The 14,849-nt window shown below is 47.4% G+C and overlaps 1 protein-coding gene across 1 annotated transcript; it reads left to right on the top strand.

Annotated features, from left to right (window-relative positions):
- Window positions 1-409: 409 nt before the first annotated feature.
- Window positions 410-5,118, top strand: LOC306986946 (zinc-binding protein A33-like). The gene is made up of 6 exons (XM_079590778.1): window positions 410-839; window positions 2,663-2,758; window positions 2,862-3,092; window positions 3,210-3,232; window positions 3,314-3,432; window positions 3,799-5,118. The coding sequence occupies exons 1-6, from the start codon at window positions 444-446 to the stop codon at window positions 4,338-4,340; spliced, it is 1,407 nt and encodes a 468-aa protein (XP_079446904.1). The 5' UTR covers window positions 410-443; the 3' UTR covers window positions 4,341-5,118.
- Window positions 5,119-14,849: the final 9,731 nt, after the last annotated feature.

Here is a 14,849-nt window from a genome sequence, read left to right as displayed (position 1 = left end):
GTTGAGGTTTGAGCTTAGTGTGCTTACTGTGCTTGGATGTTTTAATGTTATTATAATTGTTATTTATTGACTAGTGTTGAGAGAGTACCATGCACACATTGTATTTTATTGCTGTGGTACTCTGTACTAATATGCATATGACAATAATCTTGAACTGAACTGTACACACCCAAAGCTGATCATAAACTCCTCTCTCTTACAACACTAACCAGGAAGAGACTGACTTGTTATTTCTCCTTTCTGTCACACCGACTTTGTCTCAACAAAAGCAATAAAGAATAAGCAATCGATGGAGAACAAAGAGAAAAACTTTACAGAAGGATTTTTGTGATGTTCATTTCTGGACAGGCAGCAGATCTTTGATTCTCATTGTGATTAATTTTTGAAAACCGTCGTTCAGAAAGTGAGAGTAAAGTTTAGTTTGTGAGACTCAAGCGGTGAAAATGGCTTCAGCAGCTGAAGATGATTATATCTGTCCTGTTTGCTATGACATCTTCAAGGTTCCTGTTCTTCTGTCCTGTAGTCACAGTTTCTGTAAAGAGTGTCTACAACAGTTCTGGAAAACTAAGGGAACTCAGGAGTGTCCTCTCTGCAGGAGAAGATCCTCAAAACCTGATCCTCCAGTTAATCTCACGTTAAAAAACTTGTGCGAGTCGTTCCTGAAGGAGAGAAATGAGAAACGTTCATCAGGATCTGAGGAGATCTGCAGTTTACACAGTGAGAAACTCAAACTCTTCTGTCTGGAGGACAAACAGCCTGTGTGTTTAGTGTGCAGAGACTCAGAGAAACACACCAACCACACATTCAGACTCATCAGTGAAGTGCTTTCATCTCACAAGGTAAGACTAATGTCTCTCATTTTATAAATACAGTGCTAAACATGGAAACAGTATTATTTGTGTATACAATAGACCAGTATTTATATTTACTCAGACTAAATCTCTATGATTTACTGATATACAATTCTGAAAACCCCTCTGATGTTCAAATCATCTTAAAAGTAACAGCATCTGCACATGTCATGGGTTATTAATATTTTCAATAATAATATGTGATTTGAGACACCGAAAAGTGATTGATACTAACATACTTTCACTTTCTGTATTTGTATTTGCACAACCACAAATATCAGTGGCAAGGCCTTCTCTGCTGTGGTGTAGTGTTAAATACATTTGTGGTGTAATTGCATATTGACTCCACTAGAGGACCACCTTGTTTTATAATACTGTGGTTACCGGTCCGGGAGTGAGTGAGATATACATGCACAGGCTGGTGAGCAGTTAGTCTCAGCCTCAGACGTCACGCCCACGGAATGTTGGCTAAACGTCTGATGCATATGGTACACTTAACTGGAAACACTTCAGGAATGTCGAAGTCGTCATCTGATTGGTTAAATTTTATCGGATTTCCGGGGGGCGCGAGTGTCGCGTTTATTTTCGGTCCGCGACTCCGCCGGGAAACAAAGCGCAGAAAAACTGTTGTGTTTACATGAGTGACAATGAGCATTTATCAAGATCAGCTAAACGTAGGATTCTCAAAAGTATGCGAGGTTCACGGCATAGACTCTTTAAGAGATGTCCAGGAGTTTTGTTTGAGGCAAAAAGAGATATTTTAGCCTGTTTGCCGACGGGATTTGGGAAGAGTATTATTTTCCAAGCCTGGCCGACCCGTTGTCAGCATTTAGAAGGATTCCCAGCAGATCCAATTTTACTAGTTGTGTGTCCCCTCCTATCTATTATGGAAGATCAAGTGAAGTGCCTAACTGCGAAGGGGATATCAGCCACGTTTGCGGGCAAACATGAAACAACAGACGCTGACATCGCAGCTGGCCGATTCAGTATTGTGTTATATTGTGGTAATGCAGACGCCATTGTTGTTATACGTGCACGAACAGATCAATGACTTACTGCTTGTTTTCTTCTCCTTCTTTGATTTTCTATGCTGACTGACTTGTTGCACGCCGGTCTGTTGCTTTGGGGACATTTCCACGCCCCGAAACGTGACGCTGAACGAAACGAACTGTAATTGGTTGTTTGACATGTCGGTCAAACGGCCTTATGGGCGGGCCTTGGCCAAAGAAAGCTGCTATGAATTCCAGACCTTCAGCCGTCAGTCACTACGCGAGACTAGTGAGCAGTGTGTTCAATAATACTCCGTTTCGGAACTTATAATCGGACTCGGAACGCAAGAACCACGGCACACTAACGCACAAGCCGAACTCACTCGCTCGTTCCTCTCGACCCGAACTCACCGCATTAACCCTGTAACTGCCGGTGCGAAATAAAAACAGCAATTTCACAACAATTATAGAGAGTCTGTGCGCTTACTAAAAGTTATTAATTCAGGTTGGACACCGCTGAAGGCCTAGCTCTGAAAAGGACAAAATAAAGTATACAACTGCATGGATATAATAATTGCAAAATTGGCCATTGCAAAAAAAAAAAAAAAAATCACACATTTGTTTGGTGAAAACATGATTTCTTGATGTTCATCCTTACCAAATTAATAATTAAAAATACATCTCTTGCCATTTTCGGGCACAAATGCTAACTAGGAATGATCCATTCAACATAAATAATATAACAATAAAAACATCCAAACACACACTGTTTAAACCTCTTATAGCTGCATAAGTTTCACTGATTTTCATCTTAACCTGTAGGAGGAATTTAATACAGCGCTGACGTCCCTACAAAACAAGCTCAAACATGGAGAAGAAATGAAGAAGAAGTGTGATAAAACAATTAAACACATCACGGTGAGGATATAAAGAGTTTAATACTCAACATTCACACACAGAGTGTATTATTGGCATTAGTGGAGTGTGTGTTCACACTGAAGTGAATGTGATGTGATTTCAGTCTCAAGCTGAGCACACAGAGCGTCAGATTAAAGAAGAGTTTGAGAAGCTTCATCAGTTTCTCAGAGATGAAGAAGAAGCTGCAGTCACTGCACTGAGGGAGGAAGAGGAGCAGAAGAAGCAGAGGATGAAGGAGAAGCTGGAGGAGATGAACACACACATCTCAGCTCTTTCACACACACTCAGAGACATGGAGGAGATGATGAAAGACAACGACGTCTCGTTTCTAAAGGTGACAAATCAATCTGGCTTCATTCTCAGTGCAGAAAACAACTTGTATAGAGAGACTCATTGACAGTGAGAGTGTTTGATAAGATATTAAAATGTTTTTAAACTCTATATTTTCCAGAACTTTAACGCCTCAATGGAAAGGTAAGTGAGCTGCTCGTATCTCTTCTCTCAGTGGATCTGAACTCAAACTCACTGCAGTTCTGACTCCTGAATGTTCCTCAGAGTCCAGATCTCACAGCCGGATCCACGGATGAGTTCTGGAGCTTTGATTCCTGTGTCGCGTTATCTGGGTAACCTGCCGTTCAGAGTCGGGAAGAAGATGCTGGAAACTGTCCAACACAGTGAGTCTCAGCAGATCTGACACCAGTGCAGGAGATAGTGCAGATAGAAACACACACAACATTAACATTTGATAGAAATATATTTAATAATCACTTGAATTTCTAAGTGAATCTGTATTTCAGGAAATCATCAGATCATACAGTGAACTCATAATGAAGTCTATTCCTCATGGTCTATGTTTATATATTAGGATGCAATAGTGTTTATTGAACACTGATAATAAACCTGGAGCCTCAATCCGTTCTGAGAGACCAATGTTATGATCGTATAATTTATGATCTCTTTCAACAAAAGAAAAATGTTTTACATTTACATTTCTAATACATCATATCTCATCCTCTAATCTGATGTTATTCTCTTTGCAGCGCCGTTGACTCTGGATCCAAACACAGCAGATCCTCGTCTCACACTCTCTGCTGATCTGACCAGTGTGTCGTACAGTCGTGTAGATAAAACACTTCCTGATAATCCAGAGAGGATTGACAGGTATCCATGTGTCCTGGGATCTGAGGGCTTTAACTCAGGAACACACTGCTGGGATGTGGAGGTTGGAGACAATACAGGCTGGAGTCTTGGAATAACCACAGCATCAAACCAGAGGAAGGGAGAGGTTTTCTTTAAGTCTAATGTCTGGTGTGTGTGGTACATAGACAGCAAATACATCTCACAATCCCCAGAGCAACGCCGCACTGTCTTTACTGTTAAACAGAAGCTCCAGCGTGTGAGAGTTCAGCTGGACTATGACAGAGGAACAGTGTCATTCTCTGATCCTGTAACTAAAGACTGTCTGTTCACATTCAGGAGATCCTTCACAGAAACTGTCTTTCCATTCTTAGGTAATGGCTCCAAAACTCCTCTGAGGATCTTACCAGTTAAACTGTTTATTACAGCAGAAAATCACAGTTAAATCTGATTCTGCTTTTAGATTAATACAGTTCTGCAAATTATGCTTCAATAATAACACTGTAATCATAGTGTCTCATTGATCAATCACTTCAATGTAAAGTTAAGAACCAAATTAACCCTTGTGTTTCCTTAAGGACATGTTTGTCTCTTTCAGTTTTTTTTTTTTAAATCATTGTTCCTGTGTTAATGCAACTGCATAAATTTTGGCAGAAGTGTGTATTTTTATTGGAATTTTCTTATTGCCTTTCATAAATCACTCGGTACACAACATATTTACACTCAGGACCTTAAGGACACAAATGTCCGCATTGAAACTCATTAAAACTGCCAATTTCTTTTTATCCAAGGGCCATTTAACTATAAAATGATGCAGTCTTTGTTAATAGACTTTTGTTTTGTTGGCAGGGCTTTAAAATAAAATAAAAGCATTTTTTTCTTTTTACGAGATGGTGCCGTTTCCTCAGGTTTGGTCTATAAAGCGAATACTCACTTTTTTCCTGTTTTCTGATTCTGCATATTAGAGCCAATTGGATAAATTATTGTGTAATAATTGTGTTTGTGTTGCTGTGAGGTTTGTGTATATGTACTAATTTTTATATGTGCATGTAATAGTTGATAAAGAAAAATGATTGTTATTAAAATTAAAATTAAATAAAAAATTAAAATTATTATATGTTTAAATTCATGTTTACAATATGTAAGACAAGATAAAGTATTGACATATTTTAGTAAATCTTCTTGCCAGTGAAATCCTCATATGTTCATTTGTATATTATCCTATAACTCGAGTTCAGAAACATGAACGTACAAGCAGCTGTTTATATGTAAGCAATAAGCTACTCGAGGCTAGTACTGTATCGTGAATAAGTCACGGGTGAAGGGCGTTGTTTATGGAAGTAAAATAATGCCAAATGTTTTTGAAATAAAAAAGTGTCACGGGGTGACGAAAGGGAAGCGGAACTAAGTCCCGCTGGAATTGTGTTCCCCCCGGGACGGTGTTGCTGTAACACCGGTTCATTTCCGGGTTGCGCATGATGTCACCATAACAACGCTAATGACGGATTGACATCTGGTGCGGAGAGTTAGATGTTGGGATCTGTGCGAGGATTATGGAGGCGGAGGAACCATATAAAAAGGAAGTTCAGAGACCAGGAAGTTGGTGATTCCCACTGGTTGTTCGTTCTCCCGGTCGTTCTTCCTGGTTGTCCTTTCTTCGGATGTGTTCCCCTGAGAGAAGTGGATCCCTTTGACGGTTGGGCTGGCGTGCGAAGGTATCTGAGGATTGTTGTGGGGTTTGGCCGTTCGGCTGTGCGACAGATAAAACAGCGATCGAGTGGAGATCTTGAGGACGGAAAGAGAGTGAGTTACGAGAACCAAGTGCAGACCAAGCCGCGCCATCATCATCTGAGGGAAGATAAGTAATATGATCGTGGAATTTGATTGAATGTATGTACTGTACCTGCACTGAGATTGACATAACGTTGTGGAGTGGATTGTTCACGAGGGTTGTATCACCGGAGAGTGTGTGGATTAAGGGATCAGTTGAACTCCCGTCTTCTCCTTCGAGTGTGGGCAAGAACCGCTTGGTCCCCGGGTCAGTAAGGAGGCGTTCGCACTTCCTCGCTATTGGGTGGGACTCGATCCAGCCTGACAGTGGAAGGAGCAATCGTTGGGTGAGTGCTGGCTCTATTTACACTAAGAGTGGATATGCAGTGCCTGAAGTGGTGTGTTTGCACAAGAAATTGCTTGAAGTGAAGTTACAGGGTGTGGGGAATATATGCAGAGTTAATGCCGTACGCTCACCATCTCGAAAGCCCACCACTGTCACCGTAACAAAACAACCCAGGCGTTCAGTGTGAAGATTCTCCCTACCTCCTGGAAGATTGTGTGTACATGTATTAACTTACCCTGCTGTGCAGATTGAAGGATCCTCCTGGCCAAGCGCCGTATGTGATGTCGCCGTGAGAGAGAGGTGGACATCAGAGTTATTCCTTTTCTCGTCTGGATCGAAGCATCTCCCAGCCGTAAGCCCCATCACTCGTTCAAAGAACATATACCTGTTGTTGAACTACTTACTCTGCTGAGCAGATTGAAGGATCCTTCTGGCCAAGCGCCGTATGTGATGTCGCTGTGAAGAGAGGTGGACACCAGAGTTATTCCTTTCCTCGTCTGGACCGAAGCATCTTCCAGCCGTAAGCCCCATCACTCGTTCCAAGAACATATACCTGTTGTTGAACTACTTGCTGTGCAGATTGAAGGATCCTCCTGGCCAAGCGCCGTATGTGATGTCGCTGTGAAGAGAGGTGGACACCAGAGTTATTCCTTTTCTCGTCTGGATCGAAGCATCTCCCAGCCGTAAGCCCCATCACTCCTTCCAAGAATATATACCTGTTGTTGAACTACTTACTCTGCTGTGCAGATTGAAGGGTCCTCCTGGCCAAGCGCCGTATGTGATGTCGCTGTGAAGAGAGGTGGACACCAGAGTTATTCCTTTTCTCGTCTGGACTGAAGCATCTCCCAGCCGTAAGCCCCATCACTCATTCCAAGAACATATACCTGTTGTTGAACTACTTACTCTGCTGTGCAGATTGAAGGATCCTCCTGGCCAAGCGCCGTATGTGATGTTGCTGTGAAGAGAGGTGGACATCAGAGTTATTCCTCTCCTCGTCTGGACCGAAGCATCTTCCAGCCGTAAGCCCCATCACTCGTTCCAAGAACATATATCTGTTGTTGAACTACTTACTCTGCTGTGCAGATTGAAGGATCCTCCGGGCCAAGCGCCGTATGTGATGTCGCTGTGAAGAGAGTTGGACATCAGAGTTATTCCTTTCCTCGTCTGGATCGAAGCATCTCCCAGCCGTAAGCCCCATCACTCATTCAAAGAACATATACCTGTTGTTGAACTACTTACCCTGCTGTGCAGATTGAAGGATCCTCCTGGCCAAGCGCCGTATGTGATGTCGCTGTGAAAAGAGGTGGACATCAGAGTTATTCCCTTCCTCGTCTGGATCGAAGCATCTCCCAGCCGTAAGCCCCATCACTCATTCAAAGAACATATACCTGTTGTTGAACTACTTACCCTGCTGTGCAGATGGAAGGATCCTCCTGGCCAACGCCGTATGTGATGTCGCTGTGAAGAGAGGTGGACATAAGAAATATTCCTGGCATCGTCTTGACTAAAGCAGCTACAAGTTCTACTTACCAGGATACTCCCCCACTCAGTGGACGGGTGGCCGACTCCTCTTTTCCCTTACCGGCCACGCATAGGCACGAGCTGCCGAAGAGAACTCCACGCCCTCCCGGCGTCCGCGGTCCGATCCCGTTCTGGTTGGGAGATACAGAATTAGCACTGAGACTTTTAATTGATTTTAACTAAATAAACCTTGTTAACTTTTACTCTCTCGTCTGTCTGGTTTTCCTGGTACGCTCCTCGAGGTGGTCCTGGGATTCAGGGGTGGGTGCAGTCTGGCTTGACCCCCCCGACCTGTGACAGATTTTGGCGTAAGTCGGCAGGGTTTCACCTCGGGTTGAGCGACCAGGGATTCTCAGATGGCCGACGACGAGGCACTGGGGGCCCCACCCCGAGTTATGCCAGTGTTCATGGGAAACCCCTGGGTCCAGAAATATGGAGGAAGCGAGTCAGAGGTGCGCCTCTCCGAATGGCGGGCTCAGATCGAGTATCTGGCCGGGCTACAGGGACTAAGTGCGACTCAACAGCTACAGTTTGCCCTCAACTCCCTTGAAGGAGAAGCACGGCGGGAAGTCCAAGCCGCCCCCGAAGCTGTCCGAACCACCGCCCAGTCTGTGTTCGGATTCCTGACGGAAAGGTATGGTGACGCCACCCCAACTGCGGTTCTCCGGGCCCAGTTCTTCAGCAGCAAGCAGGGCCCCCGCCAATCCGTCAGAGCTTTCGCCCTCCAACTACGGGAGCAAGTTACCAGGCTGCAGGGATGCCCAGACCATGGTCTCGGAGATGGTGAGACCCTGTTGAGGGACCAATTCCTGCTGGGGCTAAGGGAAGGCCCAGTACGCCAGGGCCTTAGAGTACAATTCAGAAGGGACCCTGAACTTACCTTTGAAGACCTAAAGAAAGAAGCGGTGGCATTGGAGATTGATCAGGTTGAGGTGAGAGAACCCCCTGTGTGTGCGGCCGTAAGTAGCTCCGCAGTGGCTGTCCCCGACATGGCAGAGTGGAAACAGACTCTGAAGCTCGAACTCCTAAAGGATGTCCGGGAGCAGATGGCAGAGCTAACCAAGACGCTCGTGGACGAGCTGCGTCTCGGGGCTACCAGGCAAGAGGTGAGGCCCATCTCGCGGGATCGGGCGTACTCGGACGGGAACAGGGACTCAGGGAGGCGACCTAATCGGCCCAACCGGCCCCAGTTCGAATGGGACGAGCAAGGACGACCTATCTGCAACCGCTGTGGCCAACCAGGCCATTACAGCCGACAGCGTGGCCCTCGAAGAGGTTCGGAGGGTTTTTTTTAGGTCAACCGGCCACAGTGGGTCGTGTGGTTGGGACCCCCTTAGATGACCCACCCGTCGGAGCAGGCTCCAAGGACAGGCTGGTTGGGCATAGCCCAGTGGTGGAGGTTCAGGTGTGCGGTGTGAAGGTGCCCTGTCTCATCGACACCGGATCCCAGGTGACCCTATTCGCGGAAAGCCTGTCGCAAGAGCTGTTTGGAAACCAGAGGATGCATGGGACGGAGGCTCCCTGGCTCTCCCTGAAAGGAGCAAATGGTCTGGACATCCCCTACATTGGCTACAGGCTGACGGACTTGGAGATCCACGGAGTTATCGTGCCCCAGAAAGGAGTGATCATCGTACAGGACCACTGCTTGGGGAGTCACCGGGCCCTACTAGGTATGAATGTATTATCTGCATGTTGGGAAGAATTGTTTCGGGCAAAGCCCGCTCGAGGGGTCTCACCGGCAGAACAACAGGAATGGGAACGTGTCGCCGCTGACTGCCGACGGATCCAGATGTCCCGGGCCCGGCAAGGCCGCGAAGGGACTGGTCGGGTAGCGTGCCGGTATGCCCTGTCCGTGCCAGCGAACAGCGAGGCCCTAGTATGGGTACGAGTCCCCCAGCGGGACGTGGGACCGGAAGAATGGGTGCTGGTGGAGCCCCACTGGGATGGCCAGCAGGTAGAAGTCGCCAGAGGTTTGGCCGTGGCACGAAGAGGACGGATCCCGGTGAGAGTTCGGAACGGGACGCCCCATGTCGTGCACTTACACAAACACCAGCGGCTGGTCAAGGTGACGCCGGTAGAACCCCATCAGGTGCGGGAGGACAAGGACGTGAGCTTTCGCCAAGTACACCCTGCGGTGGTTGAAGTGGCCCTTACCCAAGCGAGCTCGTCGCCCCAGAGTCTAGGAGAGGAGGTGCCCGGCCACCTGAAGGGATATTCCCTGCAAGGGGAGGAGCTGGGACCTGCACAGGCCAGGAAGCTGCGAGATCTGCTGAGCAAGTGGCAACATGTCTTCTCGGCACACGAAGAGGACTACGGCTGCACCAACGTCGTGCAACATCGGATCCCCACCGGAGAGGCAGAGCCCAGTAGAGAAAGGTATCGACCCGTCCCACCTACCCTGTATACGGAGGTCCGCACACTGCTACAGGGTATGCTCGATCGAGGGGTTGTCAGAGAGAGCAGCAACCCGTGGGCAGCTCCCATCGTGTTGGTGCAAAAGAAGACTGGCGCATGGAGGTTCTGCGTTGACTACCGCAAGCTGAACCTGGTCACTAAGAAGGACGCGTTCCCCCTACCCCGGATCGAGGACTCCCTGGCTGGCTTGACACGCTCGGCATGGTATTCTACGCTGGACTTGGCAAGTGGCTACTGGCAGGTGCAAGTGGCCGAGGCAGACCGGGAGAAGACCGCCTTTACCACCCCGTTCGGTCTCTTTGAATGGGACCGGATGCCTTTCGGCCTCTGCAACGCTCCTGCCACCTTCCAGAGGCTGATGCAGCGGTGCCTGGGAGGCCAGCTGATGGAGTCCGCCTTGGTATACCTGGACGATGTGATTGTCTATTCCCCAGATTTCGACTCCCACTTACAACACCTTGAGCAGGTCTTCAGGGCCATGGAGAAATATGGGCTGAAGCTCCAGCCGGACAAATGCCATCTGTTACGGCGGGAAGTCAAATTCTTGGGACATTGTGTGGACGCGGCGGGAGTTTCGGTCGACCCGGAGAAGGTGTCGGCGGTGCGAGAGTGGGCTGCCCCGCAGACGGTGAAGCAGGTCCGGTCATTCCTGGGCTTCGTGGGGTACTACCGTCGCTTTATCAAGGAATTTTCCAAGATCGCAAAGCCCCTATATCAGTTGCTGGCTGGGACAGGACGCCCCCGAGGTTGTGGATCACCGTCTATCCTGTGGAGCCCCGAGTGTGAGGCTGCGTTCCAGCGACTGAAACAAGAGTTGCTACAGGTGCCGATTCTGGCGTATGCCGACTTTTCCAAGCCCTTTGTCCTGTACACGGACGCTAGCAACCTGGGCTTAGGGGCCGTGTTGGCCCAGCAACAAGACGGCGTAGAGCGGGTCGTAGCCTACGCAAGCCGGAGCCTTCATCCAGCCGAGAGGAATGACGCCAACTACAGCTCCTTCAAGTTGGAACTGCTGGCGCTGAAATGGGCACTCAGCGAGAAGTTTAAAGATTATCTGTGGGGTGCCCAGGTGACGGTAGTAACCGACAACAACCCATTAGTACACCTACAGACGGCGAAGTTGGGGGCAGTGGAACAGCGTTGGGTGGCCCAGTTGGCCAACTACAACTACCAGCTCCAGTACCGGCCAGGTCGGGAGAACACCAACGCTGATGCCCTGTCCCGACTCTTGGAAGCTCAAGATCCGAGGGATCCACCGGAACCCATGCCAGACCCCGAGGGAGAGGAGTATATGGTGGGCATTGTGGAGGCGCCGGGGACTCAACGTGAGGCGATGCCTGTGAGTTGGGGATGGGACCCCTGCCGCTGGAAGGAGCGACAGCAGGCCGACAGGGAGATTAGTGGCTTGATGCGATGGCTGGAACGGGGGCGAAAACCGACGTTGGCCGAACAACGGGCCCAAGGGGGAGCAGGAAGGAAGCTGTTGGGACAATGGGCCAGACTACAGGTGAAGGAGGGAGTCCTATGTAGGTCTGTCCGGGATCCGGGGCTGGACGAGGAACTCCGACAGATCGTTGTCCCCGAAGGCCAGGTACAAGAGCTCTTGACAGCGTACCATGATCAGCTGGGCCACCAAGGGCACGAGAAAACGGTATCTCTCTTGAGGCGACACTTCTATTGGCCCAACCTAGAAGCAACGGCACGTATCTTCGTGCAGGCCTGTCCTCGTTGCACCCTGTTCAAAGCCAGGAAGGAAGCACGAGCACCGATGGTCCCCATCCAGGCAAAGGCCCCTCTCCACATAGTCGCAATGGACTTCTTGACATTGGGTCGGCCGGCGGACCGCTACCAGAACATCCTTGTCATTACCGACCTGTTCACTAAGTACTCCTGGGCCAGTACTTAGTCACTAAGTACTCCTACCTTGGACCAGACGGCGAACACCACCGCCACTGCTCTGTGGAGAGCTGTCTTCCAGCCGTTCGGTTGCCCCGAGTTTCTACACTCGGACCAAGGGCCAAACTTCGAGTCTCGGGTGATTAGAGAGCTGTGTGAATTGTATGGCTGTACCAAGACCCATACCACTACTTACCACCCCCAGGGAAATGGCGGATGCGAGCGGTTCAATCAGACCCTATTGAACTTGCTCGGCACGCTAGATCAAGAACATCAGAGCGACTGGGTGAGTGCGTTACCAAATCTGATTCAGGCATACAATAACAGCACGCACAGTACCACGGGCTACGCCCCCACTTATTTGATGTTTGGTAGGCATGTGCGGATGCCCACCGACCTATTGCTGGGGACGGCAGCAACCGAGGAGGAGGGGAACGTAACCGAGTGGGTAGGGCGCCACCACCAACGCCTCCATTTTGCATACGAGCAAGTCTCGAGACGGATCCGAGCGGCTGGGAAGAAAAACAAGAGGCTGTATGACCGGACGGCTCGAGGAGCCCCCCTCCTCCCAGGAGAAAGGGTCCTGGTAAGGGACAACCGGCGACAGGGAAAGGGGAAGCTCAGTGACCGATGGGAGACTACACCATATGTGGTCGAGGGCCAGCAGCGGCCTGGACAGCCAATTTATATGAATTGGCACGAAGGAAAAGCCGGGCCCGCTAGAGTGGTCCATCGGAACATGATCCGCCGCTGTCCGAACTATCCCAGCCCCGTAGAGGAGGCGCCAACGGAGCCTGAAGCTGTAGCCCCGTGGATAGCAGGATGGGCCGTGATCCCAGGAGAACGGGTAAATGTCCCCGCAGAAATGGCCCCCAGAGACCCGATGGATATGCGATGGTTGTATATTTAAGCTGTGAATATTTCAATTCAAAACATTTAAAACACATTTTCATTAATACAAATTCAATAATCCATATTCACCTTTTATATTTCACTTCCAAAATATTAAAACTGTTTAAAAATACAACCTATAATATTCAACAGACAATTTTCGGTCCATGTTATTTCACTTCCACAAATTCAGTGGTTCAAATTCGACAGTAAATTCAACATTGATATCAAGGATCTGCAGGAAAAGCAGTAGATTACCGAGCATAATCCATCTGCTGTTAATTTTTTTTTTTTTATATATATATATATATATTTTTTTTTTTCTCAAGAATTTTCTTTACAATAGTGGAAACACGCATCTCTTAGAAATCAGAACATATCTAAAATTGTGTATGTTATACAAGTAAATTTGTATCTTGCACAATCATAGGACAATAATAGAAAGAACGAAACAAAGAAAGAAAAAAATAATATATATATATTTATAAATCATGGTACATGAAAGATTTCATCATATTTCTTCAAAAAATAAGTACATTTTCTGTTATCAATTATTCTTAGAGATTTGATTAAATATTTTACTTCACATAAGAAATCTATAAAAGTAGGCATTTTCTTAAGACATCTTTGTTTGTGAAAGTAAAGCTTTGCCACACGGATAAGGAAGTTAACAGTAGTTTCTTTCTAAAGATTTGTTTGGGTTTTCAAAAAGACAAATGATATCCTTAATGCATTACCATTCATATTAACTTTAGAAAAACAATAAGAGCTCAAATCATTCCACAAAATTGATGAAACTACACTCTAAAAAATGCTGGGTTGTTTCAACCCAATTTTGGGTGAAATATGGACAAACCCAGCAGTTGGGTTAAATTTTTACATTAGATTTTTAACCCAACGTTTGGGTTTGTCCATATTTGACTCAAAATTGGGTTGAAACAACCCAGCATTTTTTAGAGTGTAAGTACATGTAACATATGTAACAAGGACACTGTAAAATAAAGTGTTACCCTTCTGTTAATCCAGTTTAGGTAACGCTTTAGATTAGGGAACTTGGAGTTAAAAATGTAATTAAAAAATTTAACCCAACGGCTGGGTTTGTCCATATTTGACCCAAAATTGGGTTGAAACAACCCAGCATTTTTATGAAACATTACAAGAGAAAAACAAATGACATATGTCTTCATTTTCAACCTTACAGAAGGTGCATATATCATCTACATCACAGTATCTGGACAAAAGTGCATTACAAGGGTATATATTATGCAAAATTTTAAAATGCACTTCTCTCATTTTATTGGGTATGCAATATTTAAATGGCAGTAACCATGTTTTCCTCCATTGAATGAATCTATTATAGAACGCCAAAAATGCTTTCCCTTTGGAGTAGAGCGTTTTTTGATTGAGAGAGTTGATGAATATATTTATTATTACACTCTTTACTTAAAAGCGAAACACCTCCCAACCATAACAAGGGTAGTTGTTAAGAACATGACTCATGGGTAAGGAAAGCCTTCCATCCATCTTCTTCCGCTTATCCGGGGCCGGGTCGCGGGGGCAGCAGTCTAAGCAGAGATGCCCAGACTTCCCTTTCCCTAGCCACTTCCTCTAGCTCTTCCGGGGGGACACCGAGGCGTTCCCAGGCCAGCCGAGAGACATAGTCTCTCCAGCGTGTCCTAGGTCTTCCCCGGGGTCTCCTCCCGGTGGGACGTGCCCGGAACACCTTCCCGGGAAGGCGTCCAGGAGGCATCCGAAACAGATGCCCAAGCCACCTCAGCTGACCCCTCTCGATGTGGAGGAGCAGCGGCTCTACTCTGAGCTCCTCCCGAGTGACCGAGCTCCTCACCCTATCTCTAAGGGATCGCCCAGCCACCCTGCGGAGAAAGCTCATTTCGGCCGCCTGTATCCGGGATCTTATCCTTTCGGTCATGACCCAAAGCTCATGACCATAGGTGAGAGTAGGAACGTAGATTGACCGGTAAATCGAGAGCTTCGCCTTGCGGCTCAGCTCTTTCTTCACCACGACAGACCGGTACATCGACCGCATTACTGCGGAAGCTGCACCGATCCGTCTGTCAATCTCCCGTTCCATCCTTCCCTCACTCGTGAACAAGA

The sequence above is a fragment of the Phoxinus phoxinus genome (assembly GCF_949152265.1).
Source record: "Phoxinus phoxinus genome assembly, chromosome: 19".
In the NCBI taxonomy this organism is placed as follows: domain Eukaryota; kingdom Metazoa; phylum Chordata; class Actinopteri; order Cypriniformes; family Leuciscidae; genus Phoxinus; species Phoxinus phoxinus.
This window is presented reverse-complemented; position numbering and strand designations above follow the sequence as displayed.